This window comes from Crocuta crocuta, unplaced genomic scaffold (genome assembly GCF_008692635.1).
Source record: "Crocuta crocuta isolate KB4526 unplaced genomic scaffold, BGI_CrCroc_1.0 scaffold127, whole genome shotgun sequence".
In the NCBI taxonomy this organism is placed as follows: Eukaryota; Metazoa; Chordata; class Mammalia; order Carnivora; family Hyaenidae; genus Crocuta; species Crocuta crocuta.
Window position 1 is genome coordinate 5,193,337 of NW_027532008.1, and position 22,657 is coordinate 5,215,993.

General features: G+C 52.9%; 1 protein-coding gene and 1 non-coding gene across 2 annotated transcripts in view; both read left to right on the plus strand.

The window, feature by feature from the left end:
- MYOM3 (myomesin 3) overlaps window positions 1-22,657 on the plus strand; it is a 43,036-nt gene that overhangs the window by 16,663 nt on the left and 3,716 nt on the right. Inside the window, exons 15-33 of the mRNA XM_077775529.1 lie at window positions 1,688-1,871; window positions 3,885-4,059; window positions 4,372-4,493; window positions 4,765-4,952; window positions 5,193-5,319; window positions 6,324-6,502; window positions 10,123-10,237; window positions 11,410-11,566; window positions 12,191-12,300; window positions 13,518-13,562; window positions 14,456-14,592; window positions 16,740-16,884; window positions 17,016-17,075; window positions 17,398-17,465; window positions 18,510-18,620; window positions 20,252-20,339; window positions 20,847-20,885; window positions 21,132-21,240; window positions 22,402-22,565. Coding sequence (XP_077631655.1) covers window positions 1,688-1,871; window positions 3,885-4,059; window positions 4,372-4,493; window positions 4,765-4,952; window positions 5,193-5,319; window positions 6,324-6,502; window positions 10,123-10,237; window positions 11,410-11,566; window positions 12,191-12,300; window positions 13,518-13,562; window positions 14,456-14,592; window positions 16,740-16,884; window positions 17,016-17,075; window positions 17,398-17,465; window positions 18,510-18,620; window positions 20,252-20,339; window positions 20,847-20,885; window positions 21,132-21,240; window positions 22,402-22,565 — 2,323 coding nt within the window. The remainder of the gene's footprint in view (window positions 1-1,687; window positions 1,872-3,884; window positions 4,060-4,371; window positions 4,494-4,764; window positions 4,953-5,192; window positions 5,320-6,323; window positions 6,503-10,122; window positions 10,238-11,409; window positions 11,567-12,190; window positions 12,301-13,517; window positions 13,563-14,455; window positions 14,593-16,739; window positions 16,885-17,015; window positions 17,076-17,397; window positions 17,466-18,509; window positions 18,621-20,251; window positions 20,340-20,846; window positions 20,886-21,131; window positions 21,241-22,401; window positions 22,566-22,657) is intronic.
- LOC144241356 (U6 spliceosomal RNA) lies at window positions 8,247-8,348 on the plus strand. The gene has a single exon (XR_013338047.1). It is a non-coding gene; the product is annotated as a U6 spliceosomal RNA (small nuclear RNA).

Sequence of the window (22,657 nt, forward strand, 5' to 3'; positions counted from 1 at the left end):
TTGCCTGAGTTCAACTCTGGTCTCTGTTACTTACTGGCTGTGTGTCCTTGGACAAGTTATTCAGTCTCTCTGTGCCTCAGTTTCTTCTTCCGTAATAAAAGAGAGATAATAACGGTACCCACCTTATAGAGCCAACATGAGGATCAAATTAATGAAAGTACGTAAGGACTTAGAATAGAACCTGGCAGACAGTAGGGGCTCAGCCATGTCTGCTGGTTTTTATTGTGATTTTTTCAGCCTAGCTGGGTTCTGGACTACTGATAGGTGGGTGGGCCTTGGGAAGGGAAAGCACAGAGAGGGCGGGGTCAGTGAGCTCCCCCAGTGCTTCCGTGTCTTAACCATCATACCCAGACTCAGCGGAAGTGGCCTCTGGGCGCCTTACTTGCCTACCTCCTCATTCAGCTCTTCACCCTCTATCTGCTCAGAGATGCAGGATCTTCCACCTTTGGGGTCCCTTATGCTGTGAAGAGTGAGCAGCTTTGGAGGCGCCCACACCTGAGCTTAAATACCAGACACACCAGTTATTAGATGCATGACTTTCAGCCAAGTGACCAACACTCCCTGAACCCAAGATTTCTCACTGGTGGGGACATTAACACATAGCTTGCAGGGTTATTGTGAGAATTCATTCATTGTCTCACCTGTGGTCCCACATACATAGGCTGCACACCCCCTATGTACCAGTGCAATTCTGGGCCCTGGGGATCTGGCAGTGAATGAAACAGACAAACCCCTGGCTCGTGGAGCTGAGAATCGAGTAAGGAGTGTGGGGCCAATGGTAAAGAAGATAAATCAGGAAAATACTTAACACGTCAACCAGTGGTAGGTGTTAAGGAGAAAATCAAAAAGCAGAGCATGGGGTTGAAGTATTTGGGGGAAGGTTGGCTGACCTTTTAGATGGGGAGCTGGGGAGTACTCTCTGAGGTGGGGAGTTTTGAATAAAAACCTAAAGCTAAATGAGGAGCCTTACAGAGATTTCTGGGGGAAAAATATCCAAGGCAAAGAGACCAGGAAGTGCAAAGACCCAGAGGCAGGAGTTGGGCCTGGTGCCATCAGGAAGATCAGGGAGGCACAGGGTGAAGGACGAAGTGCATGTGGCCAGAAGGGTAGCAGGAGTCAGGCCATGAAGAAGCTTTCACCCTGACGGAGATGTCAGCTGGGCAGGTGGGGATGTGATCTGACTTGTGTTCTGAAAGGGTCCTTCTGATTGTCATTTGGAGAAAAGAGTGACATAGCTCAGCTGAGAGATGGTGATGATGATGATGATGATGATGATGTTGATAGCTTGGATCAAGGCTGTAGCAGGGGTCACTAGGTTGGTACGCCAAGGCTGGATTCTGGATAAATGTTGAAGGTGGGGCAACTGAATTTTTTGACGGAGCACATATGGGATGTGAGGGTCAGAGGGCAGGAGCCTGGGATGGGTTCAAGGATTTTGTCCTGAGCAATTAGAAGGATGGTCCTACCCAATCAAATATGGGTGGGTTTGGGGGCAAGATCCGGAGTCAAGTTCTAGACGTGTTGAATGTGAGACACAGGCAGAGATGTGGAGGAGACAGGGGACCCAGAGCTCAGTGTTCAACGGCAGCCTGGGCCGGGGGTTAGAAGTTAACGGGAGCGTGTATGGGCACAGAGCTCAGTCCCAAACAGCTGCTTAATTCATGCGAGTTTCTTTCCTTTGTCACAGTCGGTCATAGGTAGTGGCACCTGGGAGGCCATCATCTCAGAAACCCCTGTGAAATCCCCAAGATTCGCCCTTTTGGATCTGGAGAAAGGGAAGTCCTATGTCTTCAGAGTGCGATCAATAAACCAGTACGGGATGAGCGATGCATCGGAGCCCAGCGAGCCCATCGCCTTGAGGGGGAAGCCAGGTACCTGTGTGATGCGAGGGGGGTGGAGGTGGAGGCCAGACCAGGCCAGGCAGGGCCATCAGCATCCAGACCGGGACTCCATCACTGCGGAGACAAAGCCCTGCTCAATTCCCCGTCCCTGACCCCTTCTACCTATCATGAAGCTGAAAAGCAGCCTGCTCTCAGCCCTGATTGCAGAACATCAGGAATCACATTCCTCTGGGTGGGGAGCTCGTGAGAATATGGAAGATTTTTCCAGAGGCAACAGTTCACAGGCTGCAGAACCCAGCTGGTGCAGCGCAGGAGCGGAGTGTGTGCACGTGGTCCCTCGGCTCTAAAGCTGTCCTGCTCCAAGCCCAGGCAGGACACTTGCCATCAGCAGCATGGTGTGCGCCTGGGCAAGTCATTCCCTAGCTTCAAGCCCCGTGTCCTCACCCGCCGAACCTATTGTTCTGAAAGCCTGGTTACTGCTTCCACCTCCCGCCCCTGTCTGAGTCTCCCAACTGCTTCTCCATCCTGGTCCCAGCCTCCCAGAGCCCTTCCCTCCTCTGAGGCCTCTGGATTCTGGGGTTCTTTGTGTTTTGGTGAGATCAGAAGTTCCCTGCAGCTGTCATGGCTGACTAGCCCTTTAAGGAACCCAGCTGCAGCACATCCTTTCCAAGAAAAGACTCAAGTGCCACAGGGCCCATTTGGGGAAGATAGCAAAGTCCTAGATTTGATCTGTTTCACTAATTTAGAATGTGTGTGTGTGTGTGTGTGTGTGTGTGTGTACATATATNTGGACTCCATCACTGCAGAGACAAAGCCCTGCTCAATTCCCCATCCCTGACCCCTTCTACCTATCATGAAGCTGAAAAGCAGCCTGTTCTCAGCCCTGATTGCAGAACATCAGGAATCACATTCCTCTGGGTGGGGAGCTCGTGAGAATATGGAAGATTTTTCCAGAGGCAACAGTTCACAGGCTGCAGAACCCAGCTGGTGCAGCGCAGGAGCGGAGTGTGTGCACGTGGTCCCTCGGCTCTAAAGCTGTCCTGCTCCAAGCCCAGGCAGGACACTTGCCATCAGCAGCATGGTGTGCGCCTGGGCAAGTCATTCCCTAGCTTCAAGCCCCGTGTCCTCACCCGCCGAACCTATTGTTCTGAAAGCCTGGTTACTGCTTCCACCTCCCGCCCCTGTCTGAGTCTCCCAACTGCTTCTCCATCCTGGTCCCAGCCTCCCAGAGCCCTTCCCTCCTCTGAGGCCTCTGGATTCTGGGGTTCTTTGTGTTTTGGTGAGATCAGAAGTTCCCTGCAGCTGTCATGGCTGACTAGCCCTTTAAGGAACCCAGCTGCAGCACATCCTTTCCAAGAAAAGACTCAAGTGCCACAGGGCCCATTTGGGGAAGATAGCAAAGTCCTAGATTTGATCTGTTTCACTAATTTAGAATGTGTGTGTGTGTGTGTGTGTGTGTGTGTGTACATATATATACACATATATATATTCATAGCAAGTGTGAATGGATTGGTGGGCAAGTGGTGTTTTTCTTTAATTCTGGCCCAGGTAACATGTAGACACGGTTCGGAGTCTGGCCAGTGAGCAGTTTGTGATCAGATGTGAGCAATCTCTGGACCATAAGGAAGTGTTAGGGCAATGTTCCTGTATAGTTCAGAAAAGGAAAGGAGAGAAAAAGAGGGGAGAGGGGGAGGGAAGGGAGGAAAAAATAAAAAGCATTTACTTGTATTGTAAAAGTAAAATTATTGTACAAAAATGAGAAGACACAAAAAAAGCCAAAGAGAGAGACCGTGAGGAGGGAGGGGACAGAGACTAAGGATTAATGGATGGAAGCTTTAGTGAGGAAGCAGAGACATTTGGAAGTAAGACGGGGGAGGACTTGAGAATAATAGTCTGGGGCATGCCCCTGGGCCCAGGAGGGGATGCCCGAAGCCCCAGGGCATGTCTGTCACCCTTGATTGCAGTAGGGTCTCCTCTCAGTCTCTCCCCACAGCCCTCCCCTCCCCTCGGCATCCTCACACCACCTACCTTTCTGTTTTTTAGCTACTCTGCCTCCTCCAGCTCAAGTTCAAGCATTCCGAGACACGCAGACCTCTGTGTCCCTGACCTGGGACCCCGTGAAAGACAGCCCAGAGCTCCTTGGTTATTACATCTACTCCCGGGAGGCAGGATCATCTGAGTGGCAAACGGTTAACAACAAACCCATCCAGGACAACAAGTGAGTTTTGCCCCAGCCTTCCTCAAGGAGGGGCCATAAGGCTGGTGGCGCCCGCCATTTCACAATGTGCTGCTGGGCACTGGGCACTGTTCTAAGCTCTTTTCCTAGGTTAGGTCAGTTCGTTCTGACGGCAATCCTCTGAGTTTAGGACTCTTATTTTCATTATCACTATACAGATGAGGAAACTGAGGCATAAGCAACTTGCCAATGTCCCTTAGCTAGTAGTGGAAAATTGGAACCTGACCGCCATGGCCTCTTATTCAGCAAACACTGGCTGAACGCTCCCTGAAAGCTTGCACATTTCTCTTCCAGGTTTACAGTTCCCGGGCTGAGGACCGGGAAGGAGTACGAGTTTTGTGTCCGATCAGTCAGCGAGGCGGGGGTAGGTGAGAGCTCAGCTATCACGGAGCCCATCAGGGTCAAGCAGGCTCTGGGTAAGTCCAAAGGGCAGGTCCAGCCTGCACATCTCTTGGGGCAGCCCTGAGCCAGGCAGAGAGCGGGGCTTATAGACCACATCTCAAAGGGTCCAAACCCAGAGACCGAGGGGGCATAAGTCCTCTGAGGGGAACTAAAGCCAACCCTGAGCACTACCCCTCCTTTACTTTTGGGAGGAAATGACAATGGCCTGAGGCCATGGGGCAATCTGGCCTCCCAATCTGGCCGCCCCTAAGGAAGCAGTGGCCCTCACTTCCCTCCTCCCCGCAGCCACACCATCTGCCCCATATGACTTCGCTCTCCTGAGCTGTGGGAAAAATGATATGGTCATTGGGTGGAAGCCCCCCAAGCGTCGTGGAGGCGGCAAGATCCTGGGCTACTTCCTGGACCAGCATGACTCAGAGGAGCTGGACTGGCACCCAGTCAACCAGCAGCCCATCCCCACCCGGGTCTGCAAGGTAAGCCTGCAGTGTGGGCCAGCGGGTAGAGACCAGCGGTCACTAGTAGAGGCCCTGAAGCCACAAAGGCCTCAGGTTCCCTCGACTTAATCATCTAGCGAATCCTCAAGTGCGGACTCACTTGACTCATCTTGTTTAAGGCCCCATAGACTTCCTGCTCTGACCTCCCCCGGCCGCTGCCGCACCCCTTTCCCTTTCTGCCCCAGTCTTGGCTTTCACCATCTGTCTCTACTCTCCAAGGTCAGTAACCTTCGCGAAGGCCACTTCTATGAGTTCCGTGCCCGGGCAGCAAACTGGGCCGGTGTTGGTGAGCTGTCGGCGCCCAGCAGCCTGTTTGAGTGCAAAGAGTGGACGATGCCCCAACCAGGTGAGAGGTCAGAAGATGCTGGAGTCCAGCACCTGCTCTCACCCGTCCCCCAAGTCCAACCAGAGAGATGGATGTCACCAAGCTTTCTGTGCACCCGAGCTTGCTCTGTTGTTCCCAGACCTCAAACCCCTGGCCCCTTCCACCATCAGACCTTATAACCTCTGACACAGACAGTCATAACCTTGCCTTAGAGAACCCCTGACCTTGGCCATCAGCTGGCTCTGTACCCTCAGCATAGACTATCCCCTAGCTCAGCACACCATCTGAGCTCTGGTTTTGGCCACAGACCAATGTCAACCCCAAGGGTACACTGTTAGGGTGACCGACACCCTGCACACCCCTCTCACAACGCCGTTAGCTTTCTCTCAGATGAGCCCCCACCTCCTCCCTAGGAAGGAAGGATCACAATCTTCCATCATTCTGTTCAGCTCAGTGCTGGGGATTTTTTAACCGAATGGTAGATAATTAGTATGTGTGATACTTTAGACAGTAATTATAGACAACTGATATTTATTGGGTACTTCCCATGTATGGACAGATTCCACAAATTACACCATTCATGCTCACAACAACACTAGATTATAATAATTATCATTATCCACATTTTGCAGACGAGGAGACAGGAACAGAAGGGTCGAGGAACTTGCCCAGAGTCCCCAAAGCCTGACGCTGGGGCACGGACCTCAGGGATCTGACCCCGGGACTCATCCTTTAGCCCCTACACTAATCACTGAAATAGCAAAGACATTAGAAGGGTGACTGCCGCCTGGAATAGGGAGGGAGAAGATCATGGATGCTTCCGGAAGTGATGCTGAGCACATTTTGAAAAGTTTACCCCATCTCAGGCCCAGACCAAGACCAAGCTTTGTCGTGAAGCCAAGTCCCGCCAGGTCCCCACTAGGCCCAAAGCAGGCGCTTCCAGGTTGACAAGGTTGACGACTGACCGCCCTGCTCGCTGCCCATCTGGCTGGCTGGCCAACGCCTCCTCTACTCCCCTCCCACAGGCCCCCCATATGACGTGCAGGCGTTGGAGGTGCGGGCCACCTCCCTGATGCTGAAGTGGGAGTCCCCGCTGTACACTGGGGCTGGCCCCGTCACAGGCTACCTCGTCAGTGTCCAGGAGGAAGGCTCTGAACAGTGGAAGCCAGTCACCCCAGACCTCATCTCTGGCACCCACCTGCGGGTGAGTCCCCTCCCCCTTCAGCCCCTGCCACACCCCAAGCCTTCCCTGCCACTGGACGTAGCAGGACTACAGACATCAGAGCTGGAATGACCCTCAGAGACCACTGCCTTCACTTAATGTCAGCACAGAACCAGAGACGGGGAGCGGCACCCCCAGGGTAACACAGCGCATTGGCAGTCTGACCCGCTGGCTGGGTATCTTAACCTGCTCCAAGCTGGGCAGACTCCTCCCTAAACCCTCATTTATAATCATCTGGGTATGTCAGCATTGGATAGGCCTCTTCCCTCGAGCTGGGAATTCTGCTTCCGGGATTGGATTGCAGAGAAATAATGAAGCAAGTGCGCAAAAACCTATAAAGGCAAAAGTTGGAAACAACTTAAATGTCCATCGGTAAGGGGTTTGCTTAAATCAATCAGTGTATCCTTAAAGTGGAATCCGGTGCCAGGGAGTAGAAAGGCAATGACAGTTTAAGGAGTGACAGTAGCGCAAACAATGAGGTGTATCTATATGTATGTGTTGACATGAAAATAGATCCTATCATCTGTGGCTAAAAAGAAAAAAGCAGGATACAAAGTAGATTTGTATGTTTGATAACATACTACAGAATATAATATTATACGTTAACAAACATATACATAGATATAGATTTCTTTTTTTTAATGTTTATTTATCTTTGAGAGAGAAAGAGCGTGAGTGGGGGACGGTCAGAGAGAGAAGGAGACAGAATCTGAAGCAGGCTTCAGACTCTGAGCTGTCAGNGATGACAGTTTAAGGAGTGACAGTAGTGCAAACAATGAGGTGTATCTATATGCATGTGTTGGCATGAAAATAGATCCATCATCTGTGGCTAAAAAGAAAAAAGCAGGATACAAAGTAGATTTGTATGTTTGATAACATACTACAGAATATAATATTATACGTTAACAAACATATACATAGATATAGATTTCTTTTTTTTAATGTTTATTTATCTTTGAGAGAGAAAGAGCGTGAGTGGGGGACGGTCAGAGAGAGAAGGAGACAGAATCTGAAGCAGGCTTCAGACTCTGAGCTGTCAGCACAGAGCCGGATGTGGGGCTCCAACCCAAGAACTGCAAGATCATGACCTGAGCCAAAGTCAGATGCCTAACCGACTGAGCCATCCAGATGCCCCAATAGTTCTTAATTTAAATGAGAAACAAACTCTAAACTCTTTGGATAAATAAGAAATCCAGCAGAATCATTGGTTTTATTCACCTGTGGTGGTCATTTTAACTTCCACCAACTCATAAATACTGTAGGTGCCAGAAAATAAAGTGTCAACTGGAACACAAATCACTACCTTAGACAATCAGTCAGAATCCCAGACTTCCCGATGCCTGGGGTTGTTTCCACACCCCCAGCGCCCATCACTGCAGCCAGCACATCTCACTGGCCACCTGTATTTGAGGGCTGTTTGTGAGGAGGACAGTTCTGTGACGTGGACTAGATTTTAGTTTCTGGAGCTCTAGGGAAAAGAGGAATGTCTTCTCCAACTCACTTTCCTGAGGTGCCTTCCACCAGCAGGCAGCAGAGTGTGCAGTTTTCAAGACCACACATTAGCATTCCATCAGTTAGCACCAAGAAACAAGAAGGCAAGTTCAAGACGTCCAAACAATGTGCAAAGAATACGGTACTAACAAACGTGACACGTGTCGTGTTTCTACATGGCTTATGTGCATTTCAAAGTTTAAACGGATGTTTACAGAATTGTGATTCCTGGTGCTTGCTCAGGCAGCAGCTATACTAAAATTGGAGTCATCAGATAAGACTAGCATGGTCCCAGCACAAGGATAACACGCAGATTCGTGAAGCCTTCCGTGTTTTTGCAGATTTTGCTGGCAGGCTGCGGTGATTCTCTGGCAAAGCAAGGCAGTGTAAAGGGACTTCTGCTTCTCTTTTCATCGTACAAGAAATCTTGAGCAGTGTTAGATATAGGATCAACTTCCACTGGGAAGTAGAGCCAAATTTGTTTTTGGAAAAAAAAAAATTGTTATTTCTGGTCATCCGTGGGGGGTGGGGCTGCCAAGAGAGTTTAGCCCTTCATTTTATATGCTTCTCTATTGCTTTACTATTTTCCCAAGAAGTGTGTATTTCTTTTAGAATCAGGAAAACTAGGGGCGCCTGGATGGCTCAGTTGGCTAAGCGTCCAACTTCAGCTCAGGGCGTGATCTTGCAGTTTGTGGGTTCAAACTCCACGTCGGGCTCTGTGCTGACAGCTCAGAGCCTGGAGCCTGTTTCGGATTCTGTATCTCCCTCTCTCTCTGACCCTCCCCTGCTCACACTGTCTCTCTCTCTCTCAGAAATAAATAAAACGTTAAAAAAAAAAAAATAAAGCCCTAAACAAGCAAACAAAAAAAGAATCAGAGAAACTAAAAACCTTCATTTGGAAACAGTAACAGTAAGGCCACCAGAAGCAGAAGCGGGGAGGACAGGCCGTGGCCGGTGGGATGCTCTGCGATTCTGCAGTTTCCGTCCCTCGGGGTCAGGCCCCTGCAGTAGAGTCAGCCAGTGCCCGGCAGCTGGCCCCAGAGAGCCACACGAGAGAGACGGTCCCTCTGCTTCCCCGTGTAGCCTGGCCCAGGCCGGGCTGGGCGGGCCCTGGTGACTTGGCACCATTTCTGAGTTGTAGACAGTTGGCCGGCATTCACGCGGTCATTTACCAAACACCTCTTGACACCTTCTTAGTGCCAGGTCTGGAATCAGATCCAAGACATAAAAAGCGAAATAAGCCACGGTCTTTGGGCAACAAGCAGTTACCATATTGTGTACTGTGCAACTGAAGGGGGGGGGCCAAAAGGATTCTGGGAGTTCTAGGAAACCCTGCCTGGAGTCCTCGAATCCGCCTGGGCTGAGCTGAGGGGTCAGGATAAACTGGCGTTGGCTAGACCGAGGACAAGGGGAGGGCATTGCGGGCGGAGGACTCAGCAAGGACAAAGGCACGGAGACGCGAAACGGGAAACCGATGAGGTGAATCTGGGCACCCGGAGGGAGTCACGGAGTGAAGGGGCCACACAGAACGGCAAGAGCACAGAAGACCCAGAAAGCTAGGCCAGAGTAAAAAGACCTTAGGCACTAATCAGATTGGCACTTTGGAAGAATTGGCAGAAGGAAAGTCTGGGAAGAAAGGTCTAGAGTCAGGGACGCCATCCGGGGAACTGTTGGACTAATCCAGGTAGGGAAAGATAAAGCCTCAGTCAAGGCCATGGCTGGGACATGGAGAAGAGGAGCCACATTCAGGAGTGTTAGGAAGTGTGAACTCAGTAATGAGACATGTAGGGCTCAAGAGAAGGATGTCAAAGATGGTCCCCAGGCTTCTCTCTGGGGTGATGGATGGAGACGAGATGGGGTGTTTCTTGTTGAGGCATGTGACGAGTTAAGTGGGCAGAATGCCACGTGCCACAGTGATGGGAAGTAATCCCAGTGCGGGGGGGCCCACTACAGCTTGGGATGTGGGAGAGAGGGGTTCTCCTGGCCTGCCCCCCACCCCAGGACACACTTCCACCGGCGAGGGGCTCCCTGCACCCCTGGCCGACGCTGTGGGAAGGGCAAGTCTTCGCCGTGCTCAGTGCTCACTCTGGCCCACTGTCCACCTCCTGCAGATCTCTGACCTGCAGCCGGGAAAGACTTACAAGTTCCAGGTTCAGGCCGTGAATTCAGCTGGTCCAGGACAGCCATCCATGCCCACCGACCCCATACTCCTGGAAGACAAGCCAGGTGAGGGCAGGGGGGCAGGGCAGGGATGGGGTGCCGGCACCACAAGGCCCAGCTGTGCCATCAAGGAGGAGGGTAGTGAGAAGCATGCAGATGCGCAGCAGGAAGGGCCGCCCTCCTACACATCATCCAGCTCCACCTTTCCTTTTTGCCTGTCCCTCGCCCACTCCCCACTCCTGTTTACTTCTGTGGGATCCCAGGATATGAACATATCATTTATTCCTATTTGATGGGTCTTCCATTCTTTCACATGCCTTATTCATAAACTCCCACAACTCTTCAAGGGTATTTAAAATAATACCCAACTCGGACGCCTGGGTGGCTCACTCGGTTAAGCATCTGACTTCGGCTCAGGTCATGATCTCATGGCTTGTGGGTTCGAGCCCATATCGGGCTCTGTGCTGATGGCTCAGAGCCTGGAGCTGCTTCAGATTCTGTGTGTCTCTCTCTCTCTCTGCCCCTCCCCCCCATCAAAAATAAATACATGTTAAAAAATAAAATAATACCCACCTCCATCCCAGATAGCACACGAGACTTTGTCTTGCAGTCACAACTCCTACGGTCCCCTCCCACCACACACGCCAGGTGCTGCGCTAGGTCCTCACACCGTCCCGGCCCTCCCGACAGGCCCCTGGGCGAGGGATCATTGCCCGGCACTTCAGAACTGGTTTTGTCATTAGTTAAACAATCCCATCACACAGCTAGGACGTGACGGTATCACTCATCTCTGCGAACTATAAGGCTCGTTCTTTTTCCAGTCTTCCAATTTTCCATTCATTCAACGAATATTTGGTGATGCCCACATTGCACCGGGGACACAAGACCCCTGCTCTAGCATGGGGGAGGGGCCGCCGGCCTGTAAACAAGGAAATGATTACGAGAAGGTGATGATTTAGGAGGGTGGTACGTGCTCTAAAGGAAATGAACTGGGGGGTGGGGGGGGAGGAAGGGGCTTACTTTAACCAGGGTGGTCAGGGAGGTCTTCTCTGAGGAGGTGTGACATTTGAGCTGAGAAGGAGCTGACCACACAAGGTCTTGGAGGCCACGGCAAGGAGACTGGAGTTTATTATTTTACTCAAGCACAAACGGGCCATGGAAAGGGTTAGGCAAGAAGGCGAATGACTTGGTTTATTACTTCTAAACGTCTGGTGCCCTCCCTTGGGTCCTGCCCTCAGATGCCCGAGAGATCGAGGTTGGCGTGGATGAAGAGGGCTCTATCTACTTGGCTTTCGAAGCCCCCGAGGCCCCTGACTCATCGGAGTTTCAGTGGTCCAAGGACTACAAGGGCCCGCCAGACCCCCAGAGGGTCAAGGTCGAGGAGAAAGCTAACAAGTAAGTGAGGGCCGAGGGCCGTGTCACTAGCCCACAGGTCCTAAGTGCCATCAGGTGAGTGGGCAGAAGCTCGTGGGTGAGAGCACCGGGCGGGACTCACAGACAGTGGGCCAGGCAGCGCCTGGCTGGTCTCTCACCAAGGACGCTGGCCAAGGACCTTAGGGAGAAATGAGGGCACAAGGCATTTAAGGGCAAAAATGGCCACATTCATTAAAGGTTCTTCTTCTGCAAGGAGTGTGCGTGCTTTCGTGTCGGTGCTGCCAAGGAAACGCTAAGCACTCGGATTCCAGCCCGGGTGCCAGGGGTTTGCTCTTGAAAGTTCTCTGGGCTCAGCATCCCCATGTCTCACTGGCCCACCCCCAGCAGCTCTGGCTCCTGCCCCGTCCAGATGATGACTTGAGCCCTGGGGGCAAGAGAGAGGGTGGTGTGGCCAGTGGGCAGACCCTGTGCCAGAGAGCCTGGCTAACAGGGCCGTTGCAGGTGCCAGGCCAGCGCTGCCCCGAGCAGGGCACCCGGGGGGCAGGGATGGTGGTGGAAGGAGGCGTGGCCAGGGGCGGGGCTGGGGTTCTGGGCCTGCAGCACACAAGGAGCCTCATGGAGTCCCTGCTCTCCTCTCTCTGCCAGGTCCAAGGTCATCCTGAAAGATCCTGGCCTTGAGGATTTGGGCACCTACTCAGTAGTGGTCACGGATGCTGATGAAGACATCTCGGCCAGCCACACGCTGACGGAGGAAGGTAATGGTCCTGCCCCCCCACTGACTCCCCAGAGAGACAGGCCCAGATCAAGAGTCCCAAACACAAATGCCCCCGCAGGCTGGCAGGAAGCAACAAAACCCGACAAAGCAACGATTTCCAGAGAAGTAGGCCCTCACCCACCCATGCAGTCAGCCAGTCCATTAATCGGTTTCTCCTGAGCACCTGCCACACACCAGACACTGTCCTGGGCACTGGAGAGCACATCCGTGAACCCGACAGTTAAAACTCCCTGCTCGGCGGAGTTCACATTCTTCTTGTCTCTCCCTTTTCTACTTTTGATAAAAGCAAAGGTACCAGAATTATTCCACCTTCTTCTGTAGCCCCAGAAACACAACGGTGCCGTGTGGGAGGGCAAATTGCAAATGGCAGCTGGTCTGAGGAGTGAGGACCCCAATAGGGAGCAGCGGGGACTGTGACAAACCAGAGAGAGGAGGCTGTGTCTCAAGGGTCACCCACGTGTGACGATTTAGACAGAACTAGAGCCGGTGCTCTTGGCAGACGGGACTCGGGCTCCGCCATCTCCAGAGTCCGAGGGATGACAGCCCGTTGTCTTCCCCGCCGGTTGCTCGTGAGGCCCTGTGATTCGGGCACGAAGCAGAAGCCAGACAGGCTCAGGTTCCGATTCCAGTTCCGTCATCTCCCGGCTGCTTCATGCTGAGCAGGTCATGTCCCCTTTCTGGACCTCGGCTTGCTCACCTGTAAAGGGAGAGCGTGATCCCCGGCAGCCCCAACAGAAACGGTTTTACGCGGATCCAATCACGTGATTCTCGGCCAACTAAAGCCACGTTTTTGGTCTTCGTTTTATTTTATTTTCACTTGCCGTGAGTGAAGACTCATCATCCTGAGGACTCCGGGGTTTACAGGGAAGATGAAGCGCGGGCTCTACCCCCGGCCCCGGTGAGCCTGCAGTGGTCAGAGGTGACCACGGTGCTCACCCCACGGCATCGTGTGAGGACCAGCGAGGTGACGCAGGGCCTGACACGCGGAAAAACTCTGAGGAGGTGGTTGGCCTCAGGGTGGCCAACAGCAGTGTCCCTCCTCCTCACCTCCTGTGTAGCTAGTGACTCCAGGTGGGGGAGGGGACTCCCTCGGACTTCCGCCCAGCACGGTCGCTCGGGCAGCTCCCATGGACCCCAGGGGCCCCAGGCCTTTCACTTTCCCATTGCTGTTCTCTTCCTTGCTCTTCCCTGTCCCAGAGTTGAACAAGCTGAAGAAGTTGAGCCATGAGATCAGAAACCCAGGTAAGCTGGGCCCTCGGGGTGTCAGGAGCAGAGCTGAATGGGGCCCAGCCGAGGGGCAGAGGATGCGGGCCTCATGGGGCGGCAGGGCGAGAGGCCCAGGGAGTCAGCAGCCCGTGGAAGAGGAAAGGGCGGCCAGCAGGGTGGGGAGGGGGTACAAAGGAGGGCAGGGTAGACGGTTTCGTCCTCTTATAATTGTTATAATTGGCTTTTCAGTCCTTTGGACTTTGACCATCTAAACCTCCGCCTCCTTCGGCTGGTTAGGAGTAGCGTCGGGTCCCCAGAGCTGGGGTCACACACGTAGGTGCACCTGGGAGTCACTCTGATAACTTTTATTTATTTTTTTTATAGTTTATTTATTTTTGAGGCAGAGAGAGACAGAGCGTGACTGGGGGAGGGTCAGAGAGAGAGGGAGACACAGAATCCGAAGCAGGCTCCAGGCTCTGAGCTGTCAGCACAGAGCCCGATGTGGGGGCTCGAACCCACGAACTGGTGAGATGGTGACCTGAGCCGAAGTTGGACCCTTAACCAACTGAGCCACCCAGGCTCTGATAACTTTTAAAACCCCAGTGTCCAGGCCATGACCTAGACAAATCAGCGCCCCTGGGACTGGAGCCCAGACATTCATGTTTTTAAAAATCTTCAGGGATCCAGAGCTCAGTCAGGGTGAGAAACCAGCCTCAAAGCCTTGGGGAGATGGGAGCTTCTCTGAGATGAATCGCATCTAGAGGGGCCGAATGTGGAAATCCTCCCCAGACCCCATCCCAGGGGTGTGGCCCTCAGACTGTTGAAGCACTTTGCCAGTTAAATGCCCAGGGTGTGCTCACAGCAGGGCAGGTCAGGGGTGGGGAGGGGAGAAGGCTGCCCCACCACCCCCTCCTGTCCTCACCTCCCAGTGATCAAGCTGATCTCTGGCTGGAACGTCGACATCCTTGAGCAAGGAGAGGTGCGGCTATGGCTGGAAGTAGAAAAGTTATCTCCCGCCGCTGAGCTGCATCTAATCTTCAACGAGAAGGAAATCTTCAGCTCACCGGTAAGTGGGGGCTCAGGCTTCTTAGGCGAGGTACCCGCCCCCAGCCCTGGACATGGCCTCTAGCGGGGCAGTGGTTCTCCACAGGCCAACAGCACTCCCTAGTGGACATTTTAGAAATGGCCACAGCTTTGGCTGTCACAGCCTTGGGGTGGGGGTGGGGACACCTGGTGGCTGGAGCCCGCCTATGCAAGAAACACTCCCTGGGTAAAGACTCTCCATGCCCCCCACACCACACACACACAACTTTGGACTGTCCTACCAGACATTCTTAAGATTAAAAATCTACATTCATGCTTACAATTCTCCGAACCTAGACCCTAACCTTATGATACAAATACAAATTATTTCTGCATACTTTTAATATACACCAAATAAAAAGTTATCCTATTAGCCACTGTACTTATGCTCTTTCATTCATTTTCCTGTTCTTTTCGTACAAAATAGCTTTTGATCTTTTTACTTTCCTGAACTGCTCTTAAATTCAAACCAGTTCATTATAAATCAGTGCAACAAGGCTGAGATTATGACTAAACATCTACTATTGAAATGCATATGATTTTTATGTCTTCTTCATGTTACAGTTGTGATATTACATTGCTTTTCTGAAAAAAAAAATGTGTGTCATTAGGTTGTATTAGATTGAACCATGAGCTGCCCCTATTCAACTGTTTTACAAATATGGCAATTTCAGTGTCATGAGAGATTCAATCATGAGGTCATATTGTTTGCAAATTGCATCTTCAGATGGCAAAGTGGCCATCAGACAAAACGTGTTACAGCGAAGAGCACTGGTCCCAACAGAGGAGGACCTGCCCAGGGCTGGATGTCGGAAGACTCACACCTACAGGCTGTGTGCCCTTGGGCAGGCCTCTGCACCTCTCTGTGCTTCCGCTTCTGTATCTGTACAATGGGGCTGGTTGTCCCAGCATCAGAAGAAGCAAACGAGAAAACAAAGGTGAAAGTTCTACACAAAGATTCACAGTGACCTTGGCACATGGTAGAGGAAGTGAGACAAAGTCTGCACTCTTCAGTGCACAACATTTGGACTATCGGCTGTCCATACAGAAAAATAAAACTATTCGTGAGGTCGAGCCCCACATGGGACTCCATACTGACTGTGTACAGAGCCTACTTCTGATTCACTCTCTCTCTCTCTCTCTACCCCTTCTCCGCTTGCACTTGCTCTCTCTCAAAATAAATACACTTAGAAAAAAGGGGCCGGGGAAGCCTGGGTGGCTCAGTCGGTTAAGCATCCAACTTTGGCTCAGGTCACGATTTCACGGTCCATAGATTCAAGCCCCGCATTGGGCTCTGTGCTGACAGCTCAGAGCCTGGAGCCTGCTTCGGATTCTGTGTCTCCCTCTCTCTGCCCTCCACCACTCATGCTCTGTCTCTTTCTCTCTCAAAAACATAAATAAACATTTTAAAAAATAGCAAAAAAATAAATAAAACTTGATGGCTCCCTCAAATCATACATACAAATAAATCCAGAGAGAAGACAGTCCTAAATGTGGAAAATAAAACTTAAAAAAATTTTTTATAGTCTTTATTTATTTTTGAGACAGAGAGACAGAGCATGAGTGGGGAAGGGGCAGAGAGACAGGGAGACACAGAATCTGAAGCAGGCTCCAGGCTCTGAGATGTTGGCACAGAACCCGACGCGGGGCTCGAACCCACAAACCGTGAGATCATGACCTGAGCCGAAGTCGGATGCTTAATTGACTGAGTCACCCACGTGCCCCGAAAATAAAACTTTTAAAAACTGTTAGAACATGACAAAATGTAAATGAGTATTAATTCTGGGTAGCAAGTACACAGGCATTTTTTATATTATCCTTTATATTTTTTTTATGGGGATTTGAAGAAAACGTGGCACAGTAGAGGTTTGGGGCTTATTATTAATTGCACCCAAGACTCTTTCCGGTGCCCGCTGGGCCCCAGGGTGTTCCCAGGGCCAGGGGGATGACACAGCCTGGGTCTATAGGAGGAGCAGAGTCAGCCGGGGCCCCTTCCCAGTCTCTGAAGGCTTCTAACTCTGCACATATCCCCGCCCCCAAGTCCAAGTACGCCCTGATTTGCGCCCCGCAGCACAAATTCCCTGAGATAGAACAAGGGCAAAAAAGATTCTCCGGGTTTATTCTCCGCAGGGCCGCAAAATCAACTTTGACCGAGAGAAGGGCCTGGTGGAAGTGATCATCCAGAACTTGTCGGAGGATGACAAAGGGTCGTATACTGCTCAGCTCCAGGACGGGAAAGCCAAGAACCAGATCACCCTGGCACTGGTGGATGACGGTCAGCCGCGCCCGGCCAGCCCCACACGCCCAACCTCGGCCCTGGGCTCCGGGGCCCCTGCGCACCCCCAGGCCCCTCTCCGGCCCTGCGCTCCTTCCGGCTCACGCCCGTTCCTCCCTATGTGTTCACAGATTTCGACAAACTTCTGAGGAAAGCAGACGCTAAGAGAAGAGACTGGAAGAGAAAGCAGGGTAAGAATTGCTGGAGTGAAGCTCAGAGGCCGTGGCCCCCAGGCCACTGCAGTTCAATCCAGTTCTGTCCCGCTGCAAGAACAAGACACAGAGCGACACCCCCGAGGGTCAAGCCCACCCCTGAGAGTGACCCCTCCTTAAATTTGGCGCCCCAGGCACCCCACTGCCTCGCCTCCGTCCTTGCCTTGGTGGCGGCAGAATCTGAGGGACCTGGGGTCTCTCGCTGTCCCTCCCCCCGCGGGCTGCCCCCATCTCACCAGCAGGTGGCGCCCTGGCGGAGCCCGGAGCTCTGACGGTGGGCGTGTTTGCTTTGCGCTCCCAGGTCCCTATTTCGAGGAGCCCTTGCAGTGGAAGGTCACGGAGGACTGCCAAGTGCTGCTGACATGCAAGGCAAGTCCCCGCCCCTGCCGCCAGCCCTGCCCCCCTCCCCAGTGCGGGCAGCATGTGACTTGTCCCCGGCCGGGTGGCTGTCCTTGCCCACTTTCCCAAATTCCTGTGCTTGGCTGATCCCAAGGAGAAGGCAGCCCTCTCTGTTAAACTGGGAGATTAACTGCTCCAGGGAGACCACGTTTAACTGGAAAACAAAACTACCCCCAGGAAGAGCCCAGGAAGCCAAAATAGCCTTCAGCTAGATCAAGCCGTTCAGGAAGGGGTTCAGGGGGGCAGGGGTCTGTGAGCGGGCGAGGGTTCGCTATATTGAGGGGGTTCTCTAAAGTTTGTTAGTGGGCTTGGCAGACACTGTGCTCTGCGCCCATCCGCCTCACAGGCACCTGCGAGACGGGCACGGATCTGAAAACAAGTAGAGAAATAGCTCAAGACCTCGGGGTAGGAGGTAAAGTCTAGAGTGGTTTTAACCTAGTCTGACTCCAAAGCTGATGCTCCTTCTCAGCACCCTGCAGCCTCTTTAGATGACTGGGGAAGGGTAGGAAGGGGAAGGGAGAGTGTTGGCCCAGAAGCATATCCATTCAGCAAATTCAAAGCACCTACTACGCACCAGACACTCTGCGTGGCGCTGGGTATACTAAGGTGAGAAAGTCTCCTCCGGGGCCCGTGGGTCTGAGACAGGATCCTTGTTACACAGCCCGCCTCCAGCTGTGACCCAGGCATGTGCAAGACACGGTTAATTGCGATGGGGACACTCCGGGGAGCTTCAAGGGAGGCTTCCTGGAGGAGGGGACATCCACCTGGTGTGCTTACAAGGAAAAAGAGTAGAGAAGAGATCAAGAGGCGGAGGGCACACCATTAGTGAGAATCCAGAACGCAGAACCAGCAGAGGAGAGGCAGTGTGAGGGAGGAGTAGTTGAGATCGAGGAGGGAATTAGCTAAGAGTAAGTAGGGGCGTGAGGGAGAGGCAAGTCTGTAAAGAGAGAGAGAGCTGATGAGGTGAGTTTTTACTTCAAAAGAGGAAGCCTGAGAGTCTCTTCATTCCCTCAGGCAACAAACACCAAGACGGAAACCTGCTTCCAGTGGTTCTTCCAGAAGAAAGAGACACCGGCCGGTCAGTACGACCCACAGACGGGAGTGGGAATCCTGTGCATCGAAGAGGTAAGCGCAGCTCCAGGTCTCACACCCTCTAGGAGCATTAAGCACGTGGTCAGGAGCACTGGGCGCAGAGTTGGGAGCCCTGGGTGAGGAGTTGGGAGCAGTGGGCACAGAGTTGGGGGCCCTGAGCAAGGAGGCAGGAGCAGTGGACGGGGAGTCGCGAGCACTGAGCGCAGAGTCAAGAGCACTTGACATGGAGTCGGGAGCAGTATGCGCAGAGTCGGGAGCATTGACTGCGGAGTCGGGAGCATTGACCACAGAGTCGGAGCACTGGGCCCAGAGTCGGGAGCAGTGGGCGCAGAGTCCGGAGTACTGGGTGCAGAGTCAGAGCACTGGGCACGGAGTCAGAGCACTGGGTGCGGAGTCGGAGCACTGGGTGCAGAGTCAGAGCACTGGGCACGGAGTCAGAGCACTGGGTGCAGAGTCAGAGCACTGGGTGCGGAGTCGGAGCACTGGGTGCGGAGTCGGAGCACTGAGCGGGGAGTCGGGAGCAGGGCTGGCACCAGGATGAGGCCAGTGAGACACTCACTTCGAGCACAGAATTTAAGGGGGCGCTAAAAACTCAGTAATCAAGATAAATAACATTTTGTGCAGTATTTTTTAACTCAAAATTAATGCAAGAAAAAAAGGCCATGGAGGGGAAAATAGAAACATTTTAAATAAAGGCAGGAACAGTAAAATTGGCATTTCCTTTTGTTTGGATTCCATTTCTGGCCCCGCCAGGAACTGTGTGACCTTGGGCTAGTTGTTGTCCTCTGAGCTCAGTTTCCATCTGAAACATGAATAGGGCAGAAGGAATGCTCTCCCAACGATGTGTTCCTGCCCCAACCAAGAGTGTAAGAGTCAGGACCAGAAGGCGACCGCGGTGTGAGGCAGGTCTGAGCAGAGCAGAGCAGGGCTGAAGCTCATTTCTCCAGCCCCGGTGGCCTTTTGGGAGGGGGGGTGGGGAACAGTCTGGTTATGATAGAAACACAGGCCCTGTTCAGTGCCTTTCTGCCCTGCAGCTGGTTTCTGTGGCCTCACTGGGTGCCACAGGGGGCTGGGGCAAATGTGAGTTTGCTGCCTAGGAAGGAAATAACGACGTCGGGGTCATTGTGCAATGAGAGGTCACTTCCGACCACTTCAGAAACACAACCCAGGTTCTTGCTTTGCTGGGTGTTAGTTCAGACTTCATGTGGGGTTGACGAGCACGTGCCAGAAAGGAGCCCCTTGTCCCTTCCTTCCAGAGCAGTGCAGAGGGGTCACTCCAGCCGGGCCCTCAGGGAGCAGGGCAGCTCAGGCAGCCCTGCAAAGAGAGGTCATCGTGGCCTCGGCCCAGCTGCCTGTGAATCCAAATGTGGGGTGTCTGCTTCTACCCTCAGCTCCCCCCACTTCCCCTACCTACTCCCAGGCTCAGACAAGCCCTGAACTTGGAATCAAAGAGCTCCAGAGGTAGAAGGAGCCTTAGAGATCACCCATTCCAGATGGGTGAGCTGAGGCCCAGAGAGGAGAAGAGGTGTTTTGTGTTTTTTGTTTTTTGGGGGTTTTTTTGCGTGAGATCACACAGAGAGTTAGGGACGGGCCGGGAGCCCAGGCTGATTGGCACTCCTTCCAGAACCTATCCCCGTACCCGTCATTCTCACTCCTCTTTCCAGCTGTCCAAAGAGGACAAGGGAATTTATAGAGCAACGGTTTCTGACAGCCGAGGGGAGGATGACACCATCCTGGACCTCACAGGTGAAGGTAGGAGCTGGCAATGCGAGAGACGGGCCAGGGGGACCCAGGGGTCACACAGAATCACAAGGTGTGATATGAGCTGGGGGTAAAATTTATGGGATCTCCATATCACTTGGGGCAACAGAGAGGCTAAGTGACCTGCCCAAGGCAGCACAGCAGGTCGGTGCCGGAGGCCCAGTCTGTAATACCCAAGTCCATGTTCTCTATACTGCAGGAAGCCCAGGCTTCAGGACTCGAAGCCAGAGTTCTCTCCTCCACCCACACTGAGCCCCAGGCTCAGTCAACCATCAGGCTGGTTGATCAGCCACCAAGAAAATTGTCAGGCTGCCCATTTGTCCTCCATCCATGGTGCCCCCCTGTCCCATCCATCAGTGAGTGCCCCAGGCCCAAGTCAGTAAGGGGACATCCTGTGAGCTCCTGAATTCCACCAGGCTTTTCCAGGGACATGCCTACCCCTGGCCTGTCCCTAGAAGGGCCCTATGTCAGCTGACCATTCTCTCTGTCTCCCTCCAGCCCTGGATGACATCTACACTGAGCTGGGAAGGATTGGTGGTAAGCAAGCCCCCCCACCCTGTTTTCAGTCCTGTCCTGATGCCAAATAGCCTCCAGGGCCCCTCCCACCAGCCTTGGCTACCAGTCATGGGTTTAGTTTTCAACCTCAAAGATTGAGGGAGAAGTTCCTACTTCCTCACAATGCTGCATTTCCCCCCACCTCACCCCTAGTGCAGGGGGGAGCTGGCTAGCACCTGAATGTACAAGGACCTGAAAGGTCCTTGGCCTTCTCCTTTGCCTCCCCAGCCCTCTCTGCAACCCCGCTGAAATTCCAAGGGACCGAGGAAGGAATCCGGATCTTCAGCAAGGTCAAGTACTACAATATCCAGTACATGAAAACCACCTGGTTCCACAAGTAAGTTGGTCTTTTCCTGGAGCCCCAGCCCAGCTGGGGAGGTCAAGGGTGCGAGAGGACCGGCGGCACCTGCCCCAGAGCCCAGGCCTAAGGAGCTGGCGGACACAGGGTCACCCACTAGTCACGCTGTCCACAGAGGGCATCAGAGATAGGGAAGAGCAATGAAAGGTACAGAAGGGAGGTTCCTTAGGGAAGGTGGGAACCCTAGTGGCAACCGCACTCTTCTAGAACATCCATGGCCACAGAAGGATCATTGTCTTAGAGAAGCAGCTTGGAACTGGGGTAGGGAAGGATGCAGCATGAGGGAGACCCAGATGGTCGGGTAGATCACTTAGCAAACTCAGGCAGACGGTCTGAGGGGAGAGGTGCAGGCAGAGGGATGTGTGAGGCTGACAATGGACTGCATGCCAGGGCTGGAAGGCAGGATGGATAAGTTATCCACAGAGACCCAGCCAGGAGCTAAGTGACCGCAGACAGTTTGAGAGCATTATTTTCCCGGTGCTGCTTGTCATTTGCATGCCTCAGCCTTGTGGAGCAGACGTGACTGCACCTTCTCTGTGGAGAAAGCTAGACTGACTTGGTCAAGTTTGTCGAATGAGTGAGAGCCAAAGTCATGGGCTCCTTTCCTAGCCAGAGTTCCTGAGCCCTGTGACCAAGTCTAGGGGTGTCACTTCTGCAATACAACATGGAGGACATGGGCTGGGCATCTCCAGGAATGAAATTTAAGTAAAGAAGGGAAGGAGTTGATGTGGTTTTTAAGGATTAGGGAAGCGTAATGGTGGGAAGAAATGCTGGGAGGGTTTAAGCTGAAGAAAATGAAGAACTGAGGGAGTGATCCCCGGGGGTGGAGGATGTAGGGACCACTGACCTCAGAGCGCTGTTTCCTTAAGGTCCCAGCCTGAAGGACACATCACAAATATACTCAGCCCTGAAACACAGTTGACGTGCCACGGCTTTGCTGGAGGAATGAATGAATGAATGAATGAATGAATGAATGAATGAATGCTGGATGGGTGGTCAGCCCACAGACCTGGAAACAAAACCCCAGGAGAGGAGTTTGGGGCAGAGGTCCCTGTAGACCCACAGGCAGCCAGCACTGGTGAGCAGGGAGGCACTGACGGGCTGAGCCGTGTTCCAACATTCCCTTGCCCTCGTATCCAGAGAAAAACGCCTGGAGAGTGGCGATCGGGTGAGGGCTGGCACCACCCTGGATGAGATTTGGCTCCACATCCTGGACCCCAAAGATTCAGACAAGGGCAAATACACCCTGGAGATAGCCGCTGGGAAGGAGACCCGGACACTCTCAGCTGACCTCTCGGGACAAGGTGAGCTGTCCACCTGTCTGTCTGCCAAGAAACCTGCTTAGAAAATCCCGTGGTCTTTTGGGGACAGGGCACTCCTGTCTCCCCACCCAACC